General features: G+C 43.9%; 1 protein-coding gene across 3 annotated transcripts in view; it reads right to left on the bottom strand.

Moving 5' to 3' along the window:
* LOC133139455 (plasma membrane calcium-transporting ATPase 3) overlaps positions 1–23,151 on the bottom strand; it is a 73,547-nt gene that overhangs the window by 6,500 nt on the left and 43,896 nt on the right. The window contains exons 13-21 of one of the 3 annotated variants that reach the window (XM_061259013.1): positions 20,029–20,208; positions 19,756–19,843; positions 17,904–18,010; positions 17,046–17,237; positions 11,522–11,735; positions 10,067–10,278; positions 9,086–9,193; positions 8,689–8,871; positions 4,629–4,742 (exon numbers count right to left, since the gene is read on the bottom strand). In XM_061259013.1, coding sequence (XP_061114997.1) covers positions 4,629–4,742; positions 8,689–8,871; positions 9,086–9,193; positions 10,067–10,278; positions 11,522–11,735; positions 17,046–17,237; positions 17,904–18,010; positions 19,756–19,843; positions 20,029–20,208 — 1,398 coding nt within the window. Of the gene's footprint in view, positions 1–4,588; positions 4,743–8,688; positions 8,872–9,085; positions 9,194–10,066; positions 10,279–11,521; positions 11,736–17,045; positions 17,238–17,903; positions 18,011–19,755; positions 19,844–20,028; positions 20,209–23,151 lie in introns of all 3 variants that reach the window. The other 2 variants (XM_061259012.1, XM_061259011.1) reach the window with 2 other exon arrangements.

Below are 23,151 nucleotides of genomic sequence, written 5' to 3' on the forward strand. Positions count from 1 at the left end.
AAAAGGGGTATATGAGAATGCCTGGTTCCAACGCTACAGTGGAAAATGGAGAGGATGTTACTTGTGAACTAAATCTACAGACTAAATAATCTGAAAATGAAATCATTAAACATGATGTCATAGTGCCGTTTCCTCCCATTTCACATTCATAGAACGGCAACTGCAATTGAGACAACACACCCAATGGCTGTCCTCCATCAGAAACACCTAAAGAAACACATCTTACCCCCACCCCTTTTCCACAAAAATAAAGTGATGAGAGTCTGGGGTATTCCTGGTGGAGTGTGGGGTGGGGGTGTCCGGCAGCATGCAGCAGAGTGAACTTGGATGGGAGAGAGCAGTCTGTGAGTTGATGGTGAAACTAGTTTCCGTTTTGCTGATGAGGAAAAAAAAAGTAAACAAGGCCAAATGAGGCGATGGGTTAAAAGCGACTCCTTTACCTTGAGAAAGCGAACGTGGCAGCAACACATGCTGGAGAGCCAAATGAAAGAGAAATGATGCATTCGGAAACAAACATTCGACGACCACAATCTCTCCTGAGCCCCCCGACCAGGAAAGGACACAAAGCTGCCTCTCTGTCTCCTCCCAAAAGAAGCACAATGAACCCCAAAAACAAAAACAAACAAACGAGAAGAAACAGTCCGAGCATTTGGGTTGTGCGCGCTTTTTGTTTTTCCAAGGAGCCAGCCGATTTTGTCGCATCATTTCAAATTGATCACATTCAATATTTTTTTCTTGTTTTCATGGAAACTGTAAACTTTCGAGTATAATGCCCACCATTGTCATTACAGCAAAAACCAAAACCAAACCAAAATAAAAACCCTGAACATTAATAATTTGTTTTCGTCTCTTATTGCTTTGCTTTGACTTTTTGTAAAAGCTTGATGGAAAAACATAATTAAATGGTTGTCATTGGAAAAGAACGTTGCATCCACCTTCACTGCCACCTTAGCAAGACAAACAAACAAACAAAAAAAATATTAAATGAATAATTTATGCAGAGAGGGAATATGCAGGAGGGGAGGTTAGAAATGAAAATGTATGTTAATGATTCCGTCACCCATAACCCCAGACTAAAACCACCCCCCCAAACCCCACACAGACTAAAACCATCCCCCAAAACCCCACACAGACTAAAACCACCTCCCCCAAACCCCACACAGACTAAAACCACACCCCAAAACCCCACACAGACTGTAAACCATACCCCCAAAACCCAGAAAAACTATAAGCACCTCCAAACACTACAGACTAAGCACACAATTAAACCACATAAATACTGCAAACTACATTCCCAAAAACATGATAAAAAACACCCGAAACACCACATAAACTATAAACCATACAGACTATAAGGCACACCCTAAAACCCAAAACAGACTGTAAATTACATCCCAAAACCCAACACAGCCTATAAGGCACACTGCAAAACCCAACCAAGACTGTACACTACATACATTCATAAGGCATATATAGACTTTATATAGACCACAACCCTAACCCCAAACAGACTATAAACCACAGCCTCAAACCTCACAGACTATAGACCTGCACACAGGAGAAGCAAGTATGGCTCCTCCCCCATCCCCCCCCCCCCCCCGGACATAGAGGCTAACATGTTACTCCATAAGCGGGGAGACCAACATTACACTGCCTTTTAGCATTGCTGCGCATCACAAACAACACATTTCTGAAACATTCCTTTAGATAAAGCTGGCCACTTGAATTAAACATTTGCAGCAGACATCAATAGTCTAATATATGCATCCACAATATGGTGTACATATACTAGGACATGCTGATGTGTCCATGTGTAAAGAACATGCTGGTGTGTCAGTAGTTTCATATGCTGCGCATTGTGCAATGGAGCTATACAGCAGAACTGTGAGAGGGGCGGGAGAACAGAATGGGAAACAGTGACGGAAACAGAACACGGGGGGGGGTCCAAATAAACAGAAGAGGTCCAAAATGGGTGAGGGGGGGGGGAGGAGGGGTAGACGGAACTGATGACCACTCAGTACACGCATGTCAGATTGCAGAGGAGGAGAAATAAGAGGGCGTGGGAAAACCTGACGAATTTCCACCGTCTACATGCCGCACAGACCTCTGGGAAAAAACAGTGACGGATGGAGAGAGAGATAAACAGCAGCATGCACCAGAACGTTGTAGGTTCAAGTCCCAGTTGAGGCAACGCTGTCAAAGCTTACCTCACAAACACATCTGAACCAATAGGCTGCATGTACCAAAATGAGACAATTCTAAGAACTTTAAGCTGAGCCAGATGTGGAAAAAAAGATTACCGGGCAGTACAGTAGAACAAAAACCTTTCTTTAATAACTTTACATTTAATTTGAATATTGAAAACAAAATACCCAGTAAAGTATGGCAATACATATTACTGCAGCCAAAATATATTAATCGTTATTGGACTGAAAGAGCATTTTTATGCAACTAACGCATGATACTATATATACTTTGCAAAAACCAAAACTTTTACCCAATTGAAAAAATGACCAATCATACTCTCAAACGATTAAGCTCCTTCATTAAATACATGACAGTCCTAAAGTCCTAAAGTCTCTGAGCTTAGTCCCTACAGAGAGAGAGAGAGAGAGAGAGAGAGAGAGAGAGAGAGAGAGAGAAAAGGACAGAGACAGAGACAGAGAGAGAGAGAAAGTGAGTGAGAGAGAGAGAGAGCACATGGGATCTGTGGGGGAAACATGCATACAATCCCTGAACTGAATAACCGAATACATCTCCATGCCAGTCTGTAGGAAAAGAGAGAAAGTCTGGTTGGTGACGTGCATTTCATGACATTCAGGGGCTTATACTCAAAGGTTTACACGTGTGCGCCTTTTCCACCGTGACGGCACGTATCGCGCTCCAACGCACCCCGGTTTCTGCTTCACTGGCCTTCTTGATTGTTTGTTTAGTTGTTTTTTTGTAAGCAGCCACACATTATAAAAACCCAAAATAAAATAAAAAACCACCATATTCTCTCAAAGATATATCCAGCGTGTGTTCTGTTTTTCTCGGACCTGAGATGTTTGATGGTTTAGCTTTGTCGCAGGTGTTCTCACCCACCCCACTGGCCTGGTGACACAATTCTACAGGCCTCAAGTTATTTCTGACCATCATAACCACAGCCAGAGCCATGTCTTATGCACAAAGTGGAAGATTAGGAATGTAGAGAAGCTATCCCTGCTATGGCCATCTTGAAATTACCATCTACCAGCAGTTTAAAAACATAGCTTGGACTGGTCAACCAATGTTGAGTATGCAGCTGGTCTAACTGGTCGACCAGCTGTTTAAAAACATAGCCTGGACTTGTCAAACCATGTTGTGTATGGAGCAGGTGTAACTGGTCAATCAGCTACAAGCTGTTTCAAAACGTAGCTTAAGCTGTTTTGTTTCAGCAGGGATGAGGCTTGCAATATTTACTTTATTTATTTAGTTATAGGCAAATACAGGAATTTTTTCACATTGGCTGAAGAATCTGTTTTTTCTTGCAGAAAATAGCAAATCCAATAGATGAGAGACAAAGCCTTCACGCATCCTGCATCATGCATCATGAAGGTAGTGACTGACAGTAAGTCATTACAGATAAATGCTTCAAATGGTGACACCGATTAAGGACTTGCAGGTGTGCTTGTTGAGGTTGAAGGAGGAGGGGAGAGGACTGGAGTGGACTAGCACCAGACCAGGTGATGATTTGTATGTGAAAGGCAATGCGTCCATTGCGCCTCTTGTGTAGCAGACGTCTGTCTTTCGGTAAAATAGAACTTTGTGTAATTGCTGGCAGTGACAAGCGAATAAATCAATAACGTTAAATAATAATCCTCACTGAAGCAGCGCGGTGAGAGGTGTGATTTCAGAGTTTCTGCTGACCGTGTTACAATGCAAATGTACAGTAAACGTGTGTGCTCATTCAGAGAAACCCCGCTGTGGCCTCAATGTGAATATGGTTCAGAGAAACCTATAAGAGATGAACCCATCATTCCCAGAACACACATCACTGAATACCCAGCATCACAGCTCTTGGACACTGGCACTGATTGCTCCTAAGCAATCTCATGAAGACATAGCCCATCTTTTAAAGTGGTCAAGGTCAGAAGTGTGGATGACAGCTTTGTTCTTTTTAAAAAGGGCCGATCTCAGGTTTCCTACTGGTTAGATTCTCGGACTATCGTTTAGCCAATGGGAGCCACAGAGAGAGTATGGGTGGTCTGCTCCAGACACTTTCAGACAAGAACAGAAGAGGGGCAACCATCAGTGGAGTAAACGCAAGACCAGACGGAGAGACGGAGAGGCAGGAGGAGGCAAAAAGAAAACGAGAAACAACCCAACGAGCCGACACAACAGCGAGCATCAGAGAACACAAACAACGGCCAAAACACAAACCAAAACACAGACCAAAGGCAAAAATGAGACTGGCACCTCTCGGGTTCCACCCCACCCACCCCACACTTCTCTGACAAGTGCATGCGAAGTAGGCAGGCTGGAGCGTGTGTGTGAGCGTGTGTGTGAGCGTGTGTAGGCGCTTGCAGTGTGCGCGTGTTTGTGCGGTTTAAGGAGAGCGGACACTCACTCCCGGGAGCCCCGCTTGCATTGGTAGTGGAGAGAGAAACGTGAGTGGGGGTGGAAATATTGGTTACGTCATGGATCTGGCTGAGAAGCGAGGAGCGGCGGCGGACTGCTCCCTGAAACGAACCGCTTCTCTTGAAGGTACTCACTACCTCCATCTGCAGGAGAGAGAGAGAGGCACATTACACAGAAACTACAGCAGGCAGACCAGAGGGGGGGGGGGGGGGGGGGGGAAGGGTCAGGGGCGGTCAAGTTAAGGGAAGTTAAAAAGTGGGTGAGGGAGAGAAAAGGGTCAGATTTGGGATGGGAGAATTCGTAGCAGAAGCAAAAGAAAAACGGGAGTGCTCAGCGGTCCTTTGCGACGGGCTAAAGCACACGCCTTGCTCTGGCAGACATCGGAGGGTTCGGTCTGGATAAGCCATTTCAAGACACAGAGACAGTAGGCACACTCTCACTAAGGTCAGATCCGCTCGACCAGCAGCAGAAAGGCGAGGAGCGCAGTGGGTACCGGGGGACACACAGTCTGCAGCACGCACCGAAAAAGCCAAGGGCTCCACAAAACTGTCAACAAACTCTGGTCTGCATGCGACAACACTTCATTTATAGCATTCCAGAGCAATTTCTGTCCATAATCTATGATGTTGTGTAAGTACAGCATGGGCATCTGATCCAATATGCATCCATATTCAGCTTCTGATATTGTGAATGATTGTCAGCCTCCAAAAAATCAATGTCATTTGGCTAACAAAGCTAACAGACAACAGAGAGTTCAACAAACGCAAGTCAGTTACAGTTATAAAATGTAACCATAACCAATAAACTGTTTGCTGATTTGGCAAAGCTCCTTAGCTTCAGTCAGCCTCAAGCAAGAAGAGTTAGCAGGCTATTTAGGCTAGATGCTTTATGTTTATCAATGACAGTGGTGCTGGCTAGCAAACTAGCAGGCTAAAAACACTTAGTTCTGCTTAGCATGACCATCTAGCAATCTTGCTAAATGACCTACAGGAAGGCTAACGAGCAGAACACACTTTCAAAAGACAAAAAATATATAATCCTATGAAGATGGTAATGCAGTACTTTGGCACTGTGGTCAAATAAGCCTATTCTCAGCAGCACCAGCGGGGGCGCTGTAGGCACATTGTGTGAGAAACCCGGCTGACTGCGGACAGCACAGCTCTCACACAGAGCTATGAGTCAGCATGGGGCTAAAGCCACACATCTGTGGCTCATCAAATGCATCATATTTTCTATATCAAGCGGTTCACACCTACTTTTTTTCATCTGACAACAACTTAAAATGGCCACCCTCTATCCAAGAACCAGCATCTTAAAAAAATGCTTTTATATAAATATGTAACATTCTAATTACCAAGTACATATAAACCATTTATGCACCAATTTAATATATGAGGATAAAATACTGTATAACTTATGAAATATGTAAATATAAAAACTCCCTGCACTCCACAATTTGTGAACCCCTACCTTGTGCCACTGTGGATCATACAATACTACAGCAAGCAGGAGGAAAGCAGACAGCTGCTTATAGCTTTCTCCAGTTCACTTTCCATGGAGATAGCTGAGGGTTTGGGGGCCGCTATCAGTAATGGCCTCTATCGACATGCAGTTAGGAGCCTAGCGCTCATTTCCGCCACCTCTGTAACATCGCGCAGTAAGTGCAGCTCTCTCTTTCCGCCATTATCGGCTGTCAGTGATGCAGAGTGGCGCAGGGAAATGGGTCTGGTCTTCTGGCACCGCGAGGCTCTTAAGGCTGTTTACCCCTCCATGAGCCTTTTAGGGTAAAGAGGGATGGGTATCAGGAGTGTATCGATTAGGTAATGCAGTCTACACCTTCCTTTTGTGCTTACGTCTGCTGTCCGAGCTTTAAGTGGGCTGGATTATGTCCCACATTAAAGCCGTTCCCCTCTCACCCTGCTGGTGAGTATACACACTCATACCCACAGAGCAGCTCTGTGCTCAGCAGACCTGGGTATATACAGAATTTGATTTGGATTCAAATACTTTTCAGTGCTTTACTTGTCTTGTGTTTTGGAACTTGTGAAATTCTCTCAAAAAGCGCAAGTACCACCGTCTGCTCCTTTTGATTGGCTCAATTGCACCAGGCAAGATCAATTGAGCACAGACAAATATTTGAATCCAAAACAATCATCTGCATGAAATGTATTTGTAAGCTTTATATTCCACTGATCTCTGTATATATAGTTCAGGTATGCATAGACATGGTATGTCTGTCTAGATGCCAAGTAAAAGAAAAATGTAATAATATGTAATATTAATCTGTCATACTTCTGCACTGCTCACAGTTTGAGTATCTCTCGATGTTAGTCCTGTTTTCGGTGTACTGGAACCTATGAAACTTTCTCAAACTGTGCAAAACCCACCTGCTTCTCCTCTTGCTTAGCTGGCTCAGTTGCACCAGACAAGATCAATCGAGTACAGAAAAGCATTTAAATTCAAAACAATTACATATTTGTCCCAGGTCTGCAATGCTCATATAGCCATACAGAGAGGCTCTGTACTCAACAGTATGCACTCACTGTCCTTGAAACGGAGCAGAATGTACGTTCTGAGGCAAAGCCTTAGAGGACAAAGGAGACTATGAATCACATCGTAATAATTATAAGGAGATAAAATGTTTTTAATGAAGGTATTTCAAAGAGAGAGAGAAAATCAGCAGTACAACAGCAGTGGACGAGCAGATATGGATGGCTATCCATATTATTAGAATTGTTATATGACCCTTATGCTTTTCAGATTTAGTTTTATTTATCTTCCCTAAGAGAGCACAGACAGTGTCTTCAGATTTCCATAGTTGCGCTTTGATTATAATCACTGAAATCAAAGCTGAGGAAGATGATGATTCCAAACAACATTCTCCAGAAATTTTACTTAAGGTTGGCAAATACCAGCAAGTGTTTCCACTTCTTAAATCTAATGGAAGTAAACTATGTAAACCTTTTAAATGCTCTTCAACCACCATGTGAACATCTTTATTTTAAGTCACCTATGGATTAATTATCAGCAGAAAGAAAGTTCCCAGAAAGAAGGACTTGAATGCATGCTGGGAAACTGCCCAAAGCTGCATACAACACTAGTGAAAATGGTAAAGAGGTTGGTTAGGTGAGCGCAGATAGAGTAGCAGGGGGTTTCTCTGGAGGTGTGCCCGTCCCTGCCCTCCGCACCATTCACACAGAACTACTGCATGTCACGCCTGTACTGACCCATTCAGACAGAGGGGCCAGCCAGGATAACTCAGTCTGCGGTAAGCAAAAGGTTAAAGGTTAACCATGAGAACCAACCAACGGTTCTGAGCTTAATGAGGAGGAATGGGGGCTTTAGGGGATCTGTGTTTCACTCATTCACTCACTCACACACCCACTCACTCACTCACACACCCACACACTCACACACTCACTCATTCACTCATTCACTCACTCACTCACTCACACACCCACACACTCACTCACTCACATACTCACTCACTCACTCACTCACTCACTCTTTGGTGGAAGTGCATCTTGGTAATATCCTCATTAATACACACATTTTCCCTACTTTATAAAGCATGCATAAGTGATTTATTCATTAAAATTTTGTGTGCATTTCTGAGCTTTTGGGTTTGCTTGTGGATGCTTTATAAAGTAGTAATGGCACAGGCTTTATAAAGCTTCACTAAATAGTGTACCATGTATAGTGTAAGAGTCATTGGCTGTTTAGTTCCTCCCTGTGATGTCTCATAGAGAGTGACAGACAGAAAGAGAGGGGTAGAGAGAGAGAGAGAGAGAGAGAGATAAGAATTGTCACAGAAATATAGGGTTGGGGGAGATGGGAACAGATAAACTGGCAGAAATTGAGGGTACAGAGTAAAGAACCCAAAGGTAATTACCCCCTATGGGGGCAAAGATCAAACGTGAGGTACAGTGTAGAATCTGAGACAGTAACAGAACAGACCTGGGAAAGGGTTGTCTATATCTCTGCGGAGCTATGGCTGTGGAGGACCCAGAGTTTGGCCACTGCATGGGCAGAGCTGCAGAAGTACAGTTAGAATATGTGGGATGGCACGGGAGCCTGGTCAGACCGTACCTGCGTCTGGATGCGGTTGAGGCCCCTGAACCAGAGGATCTGGCCACGGCGCAGCTCTCTCTCAGCGTGGTCGATCTCCTCCTCGTCTTCTGCCAGCTCCTCGTCCGTCATCACGTCTGGTCCCGGCCCATGCCCCGCCTCCTTCAGGCATTTCAGGTGGCTGGTAGGTACTGTGGAGATCACCTGTTGCCAAGGGGAGAGCAGTATGTGTGTGTGTGTGTGGGGGGGGGGCAGAGTAACTGGCAGAGTAGCTATGCTATGTTAGCGATGATGCCCGTTCTGAAGGAGCGGCTATGCTACGTTAGCGATGATGCTCATTCTGAAGGAGCGGCTATGCTACGTTAGCGATGATGCTCTTTCTGAAGGAGCGGCTATGCTACGTTAGCACTTTTCTTACCTGTCCCCACAGCAGCTCTCCCACAGCCACAAACAAACACCAGAGCCACTGCTCCACACTGAGGGGGGCACAGCTGAACGGCTTCCCCCCCCACTGGACAATCACAATCTACTCAGAATCAAAGAGAGAGGGAGGGAGGGGCGAGGAAGAGAGAGAGATGAAGAAGGTAATGGCAGGTACGATTCTAAATCTAACAGTCTGCAACATCATATCTGGCATTAAAAACTGGAGAAAAGTAATACATGTTATTATTGGAATCCTGATTAGATCCGTAGCTTTAGTGGGTCCCTGTTAGATGTATTTGGGTCACGATGCACAACGATACAAACTGCATTAAAAACTCAAGCATAGATACAGTATAAACCTGATCCACACCCTCCCCCTCAACTCTAGTCCCAGCCAACAGGAAATGCATCAGACAGAACTGCTTTCAGAGCTCTTAGACTGCGCACACATGAAGAAAGCCAACCGAAGGATGGACTGTGACAAGCTTACAGTATTCACTCAGCTGTAGTAGCCTTACTGTAAAATTATACATCATAACTAGATCTGGCAGGTGACTATATAATTTTACAGTGAAGCAAAAGGTTACACTAAATTAAGCTTTTTTAATGTAGATTTATTATTATTTTCTTTTTTTTTAAATCAATCAGGGGTAGACTGGAGCAGACTGGTCAAATACGCAATTGTTTTGGATTCAGATACTTTTCTGCGCTTTACTGAGCTTGTCTGGTGTATTGGAACCTATGAAATACTCAAGTGCAAACCCTGCCTTTTGGGTTAGCTCAATTGCACGAGGCAAGACCTATCGAACACAGAAAAGTATTTGAAACAATTACTGTTTGATCTAGGTCTGGCAAAAATGTCTGCTCTCCTGAAAACCACAGGTTTTGAGTGGTCTTCAGGCCTATCAGTCAAGCGGATGACATTTTACACACAATTATCCAGTTCTGGACTGGAGCAGTTTCCACACAGCCTCACCTGCACAATAAGTGTCCCCAGCACGATGGAACAGAAGATGGGGTTGGCGAAGATTCCGTCGAAGACGTTGCGTTCGCCGTGGATCTTGCGGGCATTGATCTCGTTGAAGAGTTGCATGAGGACGAAGGTGTTGAAGATGATGGTATAGTGCTCTGAGGGCGGGGAGTGGAGAGGGGCATTGCGCCCACAGTCAATGTCGAAGATCTTCTCCCCTGCCGCGGAGAGAGGGACAGATAGGGGAGGTGAGAGAGGGAGGAGGAGAGAATAAACAGCCTGTCAGTCAAACAGCCTGTCATTCAAACACCCTGTCAGTCAAACAGCCTGTCAGTCAAACAGACTGTCAGTCAAACAGCCTGTCAGTCAAACACCCTGTCAGTCAAACAGCATGTCAGTCAAACAGACTGTCAGTCAAACACCCTGTCAGTCAAGCAGCCTGTCAGTCAAACACCCTGTCAGTCAAACAGACTGTCAGTCAAACACCCTGTCAGTCAAACAGCCTGTCAGTGAGAACACCCCGCCTCTTCCACCCCACAGGGAAAAAAAAGTATTGAAACTTGTCTTAAGTGTTTTCAGTCTTCTAATAAGACTTAAAGAGTAATTGCACTCACTGCTTCAGCCTGTCTCTGAACACAATTGAAAAAATGTGTTCTGGGGTGGGTGGAGTAGGTGTGCCCATCTCATTTGCATTAAGTATTCCCTAACCAATCAGGTGCCGGCAGTGCTCCGTTTCGTATTGATCTGTCTTGCCAACTTTGAAAACAAGCCGTTACATTAAACTGACAAATTTGTGGGCATCAACAATTTTCCAACTGGATATCTGATTGAAATCTACATATGACATCGGGTATGGTGATGTCATGATTCGGGTGGGGCCAGGGTGCACTGCAGATTGCTTTTTTCAAAATCTACATGCAGCAGAACACACCTTGTTTATATGTTTCACTATAAAGTAGGCATACAAACAAGTTTACAGCTAAAACATTATCCTTTAAGATCTTATTTTTCTTCTATCAAGTAGAAAATATTAGCTTGTTTTAAGTTACTGTCGCTTGACAAGTGAAATTTTCTCACCTGACTGCAAATCTTGAAATGAGTCAAACTTTCTTACTGCATTGCCATTTATTTTGGCTCATTTCACAAAAAAGTTATAGAAATAAGATTTTAAGTAAAAATGCAAGACTAAGATAGACTAATGTAGTGGGGTTAGCTAGTAAGCGTGATGTTCAGTGAAAGGAAAGGCTCATAGCAGGTTCCCGCAACAATGCCCAGGGCTAGGGGCAAGAGCCTCTTTAGCTGACTGCTAACGTGTTCGTTCAACAAATACTTTTGACGAGTGAGGGGCCGGGGTTCAAACCCACCTCGGACTCAGGCAATTTCTCACCCGTTACACTAAGACTGACTTATATTTAGTGTTTTTTTACAGTGAAGCCCTTCCTCCTCCGCCCGGCAGCGTACCCACGAACAGCAGCGTGAAGATGATGATGAGCTGGTACACGGCGTGGCCCAGGATGTTCTTCATCATGGTGAGGGAGATGAGGGGATTGTTGCGGCCGTAGGGCTTCCTCAGCAGCAGGGCCTCCGTGGGCGGCTCCGTGGCCAGAGCCAGAGAGGCGAAGGTGTCCATGATCAGGTTCACCCAGAGCATCTGCACTGCCTTCAGAGGAGAGTCCTACAGAGACAGAGAGAGAGACATTATAATATACACACTATACACTATACACACTATACACACAGAGCATCTGCACTGCCTTCAGAGGAGAGTCCTACAGAGAGAGACATTATAATATACACTATACACACTATACACTATACACACTATACACCCAGAGCATCTGCACCGCCTTCAGAGGAGAGTCCTACAGAGAGAGACATTATAATATACACTATACACACTATACACTATACACACTATACACCCAGAGCATATGCACCACCTTCAGAGGAGAGTCCTACAGAGAGAGACATTACACTATACACTATACACACTATACACACTATACACCCAGAGCATCTGCACTGCCTTCAGAGGAGAGTCCTACAGAGAGAGACATTACACTATACACTATACACACTATTCACCCAGAGCATCTGCACTGCCTTCAGAGGAGAGTCCTACAGAGAGAGACATTATAATATACACACTATACACTATACACACTATACACCCAGAGCATCTGCACTGCCTTCAGAGGAGAGTCCTACAAAGAGAGACATTACACTATACACTATACACACTATACACACTATTCACCCAGAGCATCTGCACCGCCTTCAGAGGAGAGTCCTACAGAGAGAGACATTATAATATACACTATACACTATACACATAATACACACTATACACCCAGAGCATCTGCACTGCCTTCAGAGGAGAGTCCTACAGAGAGAGACATTATAATATACACTATACACACTATACACCCAGAGCATCTGCACTGCCTTCAGAGGAGAGTCCTACAGAGAGAGACATTATAATATACACTATACACACTATTCACTATACACACTATACACCCAGAGCATCTGCACTGCCTTCAGAGGAGAGTCCTACAGAGACAGAGACGTTACACTATACACTATACACACTATACACACTATTCACCCAGAGCATCTGCACCGCCTTCAGAGGAGAGTCCTACAGAGAGAGACATTACACTATACACTATACACACTATACACACTATTCACCCAGAGCATCTGCACCGCCTTCAGAGGAGAGTCCTACAGAGAGAGACGTTACACTATACACTATACACACTATACACCCAGAGCATCTGCACTGCCTTCAGAGGAGAGTCCTACAGAGAGAGACATTACACTATACACTATACACACTATTCACCCAGAGCATCTGCACTGCCTTCAGAGGAGAGTCCTACAGAGAGAGACATTATAATATACACACTATACACTATACACACTATACACCCAGAGCATCTGCACTGCCTTCAGAGGAGAGTCCTACAAAGAGAGACATTACACTATACACTATACACACTATACACACTATTCACCCAGAGCATCTGCACCGCCTTCAGAGGAGAGTCCTACAGAGAGAGACATTATAATATACACTATACACTATACACATAATACACACTATACACCCAGAGCATCTGCACTGCCTTCAGAGGAGAGTCCTACAGAGAGAGACATTATAATATACACTATACACACTATTCAATATACACACTATACACCCAGAGCATCTGCACCACCTTCAGAGGAGAGTCCTACAGAGAGAGACATTATAATATACACTATACACACTATACACCCAGAGCATCTGCACTGCCTTCAGAGGAGAGTCCTACAGAGAGAGACATTATAATATACATTATACACACTATTCACCCAGAGCATCTGCACTGCCTTCAGAGGAGAGTCCTACAGAGAGAGACATTATAATATACACTATACACACTATTCACTATACACACTATACACCCAGAGCATCTGCACTGCCTTCAGAGGAGAGTCCTACAGAGACAGAGACGTTACACTATACACTATACACACTATTCACCCAGAGCATCTGCACCACCTTCAGAGGAGAGTCATTTACAGTGTATACACTAGCTTCAGAAGGTATTCACACTTAATTGTGTTGTAGATTTCCCATCATTTTTGCCACTTTTGCCCTTCATTCTATACTCAATAACCCATGATGATAGAGTGAAAACATTGTTATTATTACATTTTTCAAATATAATTTTAAAAACCCAAAACTGAAATCCTTAATTCAGAGCTTTGTAGAAGCCTCTTTGGCAGCAGCTTTCTTGGGTAAGTCTCTAGAAGCTTTCAGGGACCTTTATGCACAGGTGTGTGCCTTTCTAAACGACATCCAATGAACTCACTGCTCCAGGTGGCCTCCAATCAGGCTTCTGGGGCTTCAGCTAGGAATCTTTTTAGACTAGCCCCAAATCTTTTAGAGTGTTCTCGCTGCGTGCAGAGCTGTTTCCCGACTGACTGATACAAACATAAGCACCGATTTCATCCACACTCCTGTGATTGACATTGCGGACAGCCAATGAGAGTGTAACCGTGGGCGGGCTGTCTGAGACTATGGCAGCCATGTGCGGTTTCTCCACGAGCCATTGAACTCCTAACTGCCGACCTCCAAGCTTTCCAGGCACAAGACGCCAACTTAAACGCAAAACATGACTGACCATGAAAATGGTGGCCCTTGTGAACCACTGCTGTGGATTGTGTAAGCACTAAATACCAATATCAACTTAGCTACTACATTAAGTAGATATCTCTCAATTAGTTTGATGGGCAATCTATGAGATTCTTTGAGATTATATAGCCTACATTTTACAGTTGTTAAAACATTTGGTTAAGAAAAACAATATAGTAAAAATATAAATAGGTAAATAGTTTTTTGTCCACCCACTAGGTGGCTGTGTATGCACCCATTGCATTATACAGACTTCCCAAAGAATTTCCCCTTCTTAAAATCTTCATCTGGAAGTTCCTTTTACACATTTCTCATATTCATGAAACAATCTTATAAACTGTGTTGTTTGTAAGAACTTAAGGAATATTTCTAGTATTATTTGATGTATGCATATATTTCATACATATAGTGAAAAGTATATATGATAACATTTGGTAACATAATTAGGAGAAAAGTCACATACTGCTTAAATGGTTATATAAGTAAGTCTTTCAATCCAATCTACTGTTGTCATCAGGCTCATTGTTTATTATATTTATACATACAGACTGATAAACATTCAGCCCCAAATGACTTTGGCTCAGCCCCAAATGTATTCAAACATTGGCAATGCCCCTGACTCAAATCAATTTCTAGACACATCTCAAGGATACTAAAAGCAAACAGGATGCACCTGACCACAATTTGGAGTCCCACAGCAAAGGGTCTGAATACTTACGTAAATAAGAGATTTCAGTTTTTGATTTTTGTTTTCACTTTGTCATTATGGATTATTGAGTATGGCGTGATAGGCAAATTGAGATTTTATCCATTTAGAATTAAATGTGCAACACAATAAAGTGTGCAAAAAGTGAAGGGGTCTGAATACTTTCTGAAGCCACTATATATATACCAATAATCATTTCATGGCCAATGTCACTTAGATCACATTCTGAACAATGTTTTCACCATGTCTGCATGCTTTTATGCATTGAGTTGCTACTACACGATAGGCTGATTATATAATTGCATTAATGAGCTGGTGTACAGGTGTACCTAATAAAGTGATTGAGTTAAACATGAGACCTTTCTGCAAATTTTAAAGCAAGATTACTTTTTCTTTAAATTTTTACTGTTTATAAATAATATAAAAGGAAAAGGGCCCTGTACAAAAGTTAGGGAACCCTTTTGGATTAAGGCCCAGACCCAGGTGATTACTCGTTAGGGCTTCAGTGAGTCAGGTGAGTATAATTCCAGGCCTGGACTTTTTACTCTGAAGTCACTCCATGCCTTCTAAAGTATCCAACTGCAGTGGCTGTTCTGTCTAGTATTAATAGTACCACAGGTGTCAAACTCCAGTCCTGGAGGGCCGTAGTGTCTGCTGGTTTTTGGGGTGTTCTGGGTTCATTCAAGTCGTTGATTGGTTAAAGTATCCACACGCCTTGTTCTCAAGGCCTTAATTGGCCTTAATTGGCAGCTGATTGAAAGGAAATCACAAAAACCCGCAGACACTGCGGCCCCCTGGGAATTTTCTCAGTTTGACACCCCTGCTCTAAACAGTTGTCGGATATCAGAATGAAGATGGTTCATTTCCACCCAGAAGGAGAAGGCTACAACAAATTCTCTCTATGTTTTAAACTGCCTACTTCCACTGTCAGAAACATTAGAAAATGGAAGATAAATGGAACAACTTAAGCCAAGGCAGGGTCTGGAAGAGTGAATGTTCAGATAGAATGGCCGGAGACCTGGTGAGAAATGCTCAGAAGAACTGACACATCACTGCAGAAGAGTTGTAAAAAATGGCAGGCACAGGTCTAGCTATTCACAAGACAAACCTCAACACAAAATTAAGCGTCTGAAGTACACAAGAGAAAACATTGAGAAGCCTGAAGCCTTTTGGAACAAAGTGCTTAGGACTGACAAAACCAAAATTGAACCTTTTGGCTACCAGGTATCTTTTGGAGAGGAAAGGGTGAAGCCTTTGTAGAGAAGAACATCTTGCCAACTGTTAAGCATGGAGGTAGATCCATTATGCTTTGCTGTTGTATGGCAGCTGGGGGCACAGGAAATATTGTGCGACTGGAAAGAAGAATGGATTCCACCAAATATTACGAAATTCTAGAGACTAATGTTCGAAGGTCAGTCCAGACATTGAAGAAATACTTCAAAATCAACCATGAAGTACCTCCAGGAAAGACGGTTGAAGGTTTTGGAATGTCCCCAGACTTGATTATTATTGACATCACAGTCCCCAGACTTGATTATTATTGAAAATCTTTGGCGAGCTCTCAAACATGCTGTACCTGCAAGGAGGCCAAATAATATTTCTGAGCGAGAGGTGGTTTGCCAGGAAGAAAGAAAGAATTGAAAGACTCTCAGCTGGCTACAGGACGCATTTACAAGTTGTCCGAGGAGGAGTTACAAAGTACTAACTGTCAGAATTCCCAAACTGTAAAAAAATTTGTTTGGAAGAAATGTGTCATGTTTAGCTTTGCTCCATTTAGAGGTCAGGTTCACTTCTGTTCAGATAGTAATTGTAAAAGGCTTTTTACCAGGGGTGCCCACATTTTTGCATACGACTGTACACACACACAAAACATACACTATGTACACTCGATATGCCCACAGCATCGATACAATCTTCAGAGAGTACACAGACACACATTTATACACACAATACACACTATACATGAACTATACACACGCTATCAACACTATACATACACTATACGACCTCATCTGCACAGCCCAGGGAAGAGGAGTCGCCACACGGACACACACAGCCCAGAGGACACCATCACACGGGTATGTAAGGGGTACCTGGGTGATGCAGGCTCCAGTGAAGGCCACGATCACAGCCACCACGTTGACGGTGAGCTGGAACTGCAGGAACTTGGAGATGCTGTCGTACACGTTCCTCCCCCACATCACCGCCTTCACGATGCTGCTGAAGTTGTCGTCCGTCAGGATGATGTCAGACGCCTCCTTCGCTACATCTGTGCCTGCGATGCCCTGTAAAGAACAAACAAATAATCACCTCTTCTTCGCCATCATCATCATCATCATCTTCATTACCGCCCTTCATATCTCCGTCACCGTCATCATCATCATCATCCATCACCTTCACTCCACCTCCACTAGCTTCTCAAATCCCGCATGTATGTTACCAATTCATCACATTCACTCCACTCAAATCCCGCATGTATGTAACCCATTCATCACCTTCACTCCACTCAAATCCCGCATGTATGTTACCCATTCATCACCCAGGAGTCTAGGATGTACCATTTTGAGCCGCAAGTGAGACAATCATTTCAATTGATTGCAGCAGCCATCTCATTTAATCATTCAATTTCTACTTTCAATCAGGCACATAGGGAGTACAGTGCAATGTTTATCTATTGACACTTGCATGTTGGCACCACAGTAATTACAACCATCACTAATACTGAAATCATCATCATCATCTTTGTCCTCGTCACATCATCAATGTGGTTATTAGTACTAATTAAGGTATTAATAATTTGTAATTACAGTGTTAGTGTCAATTGCACTGTTAGCATGGAAATGTTAACATTAAGTAAAAACATTAATTACACTATGACGTAGTGACGTAAACTATTAATATGAATGAATCACAGGCTTGGTTTTATTAGGAGAAGTAGTAGTGGTCCTCACCATGGCAAAGCCAACGTCGGCCTTCTTCAGCGCCGGCCCATCGTTAGTGCCGTCTCCTGTCACTGCCACCACCTGTCTCTGCTCCACGATGGTGCTGTCGATGATGCCTGCAAAACCAATCACAGTGCTAACTCAGCCCAAACTCACACCTGAGCACACACACCTGAGTGCACACACACCTGTAACACACTCACACCTGTATCACACTCACATCTGAGCACACACACACCTGTATCACACACACCTGCAGCACACTCACACCTGTATCACACACACGCACCTGCAGCATACTCACACCTGTAGCACACACACACCTGTATCACACACACCTGCAGCACACTCACACCTGTATCACACACACGCACCTGCAGCATACTCACACCTGTAGCACACACACGCCTGTATCACACACACCTGCAGCACACTCACACCTGTATCACACACACGCACCTGCAGCACACTCACACCTGTAGCACACCTGTAGCGCACACACACCTGTATCACACACACCTGCAGCACACTCACACCTGTATCACACACACGCACCTGCAGCACACTCACACCTGTAGCACACCTGTAGCGCACACACACCTGTATCACACACACGCACCTGCAGCACACTCACACCAGTAGCACACCTGTAGCGCACACACACCTGTATCACACACACCTGCAGCACACTCACAGCAGTAGCACACTCACACCTGAGCACACACACGCACCTGCAGCACACTCACACCTGTAGCACACCTGTATCACACACACGCACCTGTAGCACACTCACACCTGTAGCACACCTGTAGCACACACACGCACCTGTAGCACATTCACACCTGTAGCACACCTGTAGCACACACACGCACCTGTAGCACATTCACACCTGTAACACACTCACACCTGTAACACACACACACCTGTAGCACACTCACCTGTAGCAGACACACCTGAGCACACACACCTGCAGCACACTCACACCTGTAGCACACTCACATCTGAGTACACACCTGTAGCACACACACACAACTGTAACACACTCACACCTGTATCACACACACACCAGTAGCACACTCACACCTGTATCACACACATGCACACCTGTATCACACACACACACACACACACCTGCAGCACACTCACACCTGTAACACACACACACCTGAGCACACACACACCTGTATTACACACACATCTGAGCCCACATACATGTAGCACACACACACCTGTAATACACTCACACCTGAGCACACATACATGTATCACACACACACCTGAGCACACACACCTGTAGCACACACACACCTGAGCACACATACATGTAGCACACACACACCTGTAATACACTCACACCTGAGCACATATACATGTATCACACACACACCTGAGCACACACACCTGTAGCACACACACACCTGAGCACACATACATGTAGCACACACACACCTGTAATACACACACACCTGAGCACACATACATGTAGCACACACACACCTGAACACACACAAACCTGCAGCACACACAGCTGTAGCACACACACGCCTGAGCACTCTCACACCAGTAGCACACACACCTGTAGCACACACACACCTGTACACATACCTTTATACACACACCTGTAGTGCACGCACCTGAGCACACACACACCTGTAGCACACACACACCTGAGCACACACACCTGTAGCACACTCACACCTGAGCACACACCTGTACACACACACACCTGAGCACACACAAACCTGCAGCACACACTCACACCTGTAGCACACACACACCGACACATAGTGTTATCTGAGCACACACCCACACACACACCTGCAGTGCTGGCCATTGGCTGTGATCACGTCACATGACTCACCTTTCACCAGGGTATGTTTGTCTGTCGGGGAGGATCGAGCCAGGACTCGCAGTTTGGGCCAGATCTTATCGATCTGCTCCTGTTCGATCTGCCAGGGAGGGTCACACACTTTATTAAGACATTAAACACAACTTTCTAACAGGCACAAAATCTACTTTCCATTGATTTTGGCCTGGACATTTGAAAATTGAAAATTGATTTTAAATTGGATTATGCTTGTGTGAAGTAGTTCACAGGCTGTCGTTGTATCACAGGCTCGTTTCTGGAACACACCTCTCCTTTCTCGTTCCTGATGCGTCGGTTGAAGTCCTTCCCCTCCAGACACAGGAAGTCGTCTCCCGGCTGTATGATGCCGCACTTGGCTGCGATGGCGCGGGCCGTGTTGATGTTGTCCCCTGTCACCATGCGCACTGTGATACCTGCCCGCTGGCATTTCCGGATGGCATCCGGGACCTAGGGGGCAGCAGAGAGCCCTGGTCACGCACCGACGCGGTACGGCTACATGGAATCACCATTTTTATAAGCATAATAGGAAGAATCACATGACCACATAACAATCCTTTCAAGCGTGATAAGAATAACGACCATGGGCATATCCTTTCATCTGTTTTTTCTTTAATCGTGTGACCTGCTCTATCAAAATCAGTCGTATTGACCCCAAAACATTCAAAGTGTTGTCACAGGAGCTACATGAGGCTGGGAGCCTACCGACACTGGGCTAACAAAACTTGGGGGCTATAACTTGTTATGTTAAGTATAAACCCTTTAAAACTATATTTTTGTGGTGTGATGTGGTTGTTTGTGAATGGTGACAAGCTGGCTAGCTGTAACGGCGATCTTGCATTTAGAAGCTTAAAAACTATATTTTTACTCTGAATTTGACTTTAAGATGTGCAGATTATGAAAGCCAAGATATTGTTCTACAAAATGAAGATGAAAGCCTAAAACCGTTGTGATTTAAGACTGACTATGATTATGATAGAACGGGTCACATATATGATGCAGTCTGGATGAAGCTATACAACCTCACAGCTGTCTAATCCACAAATATATATGAAGTTTTTTCCCCCAGAAGCATATGACATGGCCTCTTATGCTTGGTTGTTTCCTAATGCTTTGGGTATGAGTACAGAAGAAAAAAAGACGAAAGGTTGTCTATACACCCCATGGTGGCAGTTCTTATTACGCTTCAGAAGATTCTGATTCGATATAGCATGCAGCCCCATCCCTTGGTCTTGCTTATACCCCACACATAGGATTGCATAGGTTCCAATACACCAGACAAGCTCAGTAAAATGTAGAAGAGTATTTGAATACAAAACAATTACATATTTGACCCATGTTACATTACATTACATTATGGGCATTTAGCAACAAAGTGGACATTCTTCAGCCTAGCTCACACCCATACCACACTCAAAAAGAATGAGTCATTGGATATACTAATACAATTCTCGACAGTGGTTGTACACAATGTATTAAGTGTATCTGACTTCAACTGTTATTGGAAGAATAATAACAATTCAAGCTGCAAGCAGGGTTGAAAGTGGCCATGCAGTCCAGCAGGACAGAGTCGCCATGGCAACTTGATTGGATTATGTTAAAACTGTGACTGTAAGCACTGATTGCAAGTTTTATGTCAATTGACCAAAGATTGGGTGTAACTGAGATGTTCACTCATGTCCTGTTTGGGACTTTTGCCTTTGATTTCGCTGTAATTGGATTAATGTTTTTGTTAAGCTTGGTCCCAAGATTATCTATGGCATATCTCACCTTTGGGATCTCCCGAAGTATCACCTCACTCAAGAATCACTTGTATAAAGGGAAACACATCAACACTTACGAAGCAAAAGTTGTTTTTGCTTATTCTAGCGCCTCCCAGTCGTCAAAGACACCAAAAGGTATCCTGAGCCCAAAGACCAAGTTTGGTATCAACACATTAAAGCATTGCTGAGATAAGCCCTCATTTCCTGTTTAAATTATTTAGAAAATCAAAAATCCATCTGATAACCTTTGTGAGGCTTCGTCCAAATATCATTGGTGCCAACTTTGTGGCCTGTGAATTCTATTTTTTTAACCTTTCAATAAAATCCGGCTGCATCAATTAAGTTGACATGAAACGTTACCATGGCTCGGCCTTGGGACCTCTCATGGTATCACCAGACATGAGAATTATTTTTTTTAAGCAAACATATCACCTGTTATTAGCCAAAATGCATTTTTGCTTATTGGAGCATCCGTTTATGCATATGACTCAAAACTTACATGCATAAATGTACCTACAATTCTAACATGAATCTTGGCAAAAAGAGGGTGGCAGGGATGGTGCAGTGGGTAGCACTGACTGTGGGTAGCTATTGACTCCAGTTTTGCATTGTTCAGAACTTCGAGTCAGTTTCAAGGCCGAATGGCATGAAATAAAATGATTTTAAATGGACATGCCCGAATGGGCATGCATTCAGCCATTTTCTGTGGTATCCATCTTTGCTTCAACACACGAACTGGTGCACACAAAATATGACATCAATCGGATGCACAGTTCATGAAAATATGTTTTTTTTTGTGTGTTTTTCAGGAAATGTTAAATTGCGGAAAGTATTATCAAGCAGATTTTATTGACCAATAATATTATTTGTTCCTTGTGACAGAGGAACCTAACACTTTTGGTCATATGTGGTTCAGAAGTTTGAAGGTGAATTCGTTCCATGTTCTAAAACATCGCAATTTCACACAATTTGAAGACTTTTCACCAGAGCGGGAATTGTTTTCCCTGATAAAATTTTGTAGTAAAAAACAGAACACAAACTATTGTGGACCCATGATAACAATAATAATAATAATAATGATAATAATAATAATAATAATAATAATAATAATAATAATAATACATTAAAGCACTGTCCATAATTGTATGAAATAAATCCAGTGACTCATTTTTTTGATGACTCTTGACTGCACACATTTGAACCCCACTCCTCCTGTTACCCGCCCCCATCTCAGACAAACCCCCATCACACCCCCATCTCAGACACCCCCCATCACACCCCCATCTCAGACACCCCCCATCACACCCCCATCTCAGACACCCCCCATCACACCCCCATCTCAGACAAACCCCATCACACCCCCATCTCAGACAAACCCCATCACACCCCCATCTCAGACAAACCCCATCATACCCCCATCTCAGACACCCCCCATCACACCCCCATCTCAGACAAACCCCATCACACCCCCATCTCAGACAAACCCCATCACACCCCCATCTCAGACAACCCCATCACAGCCACACCTCAGACAAACCCCATCACACCCACACCTTAAACAAACCCCATCACAGCCACACCTCAGACAACCCCATCACACCCACACCTTAAACAAACCCCATCACACCCA

The sequence above is a fragment of the Conger conger genome, chromosome 10, assembly GCF_963514075.1.
Source record: "Conger conger chromosome 10, fConCon1.1, whole genome shotgun sequence".
Classification (NCBI taxonomy): domain Eukaryota; kingdom Metazoa; phylum Chordata; class Actinopteri; order Anguilliformes; family Congridae; genus Conger; species Conger conger.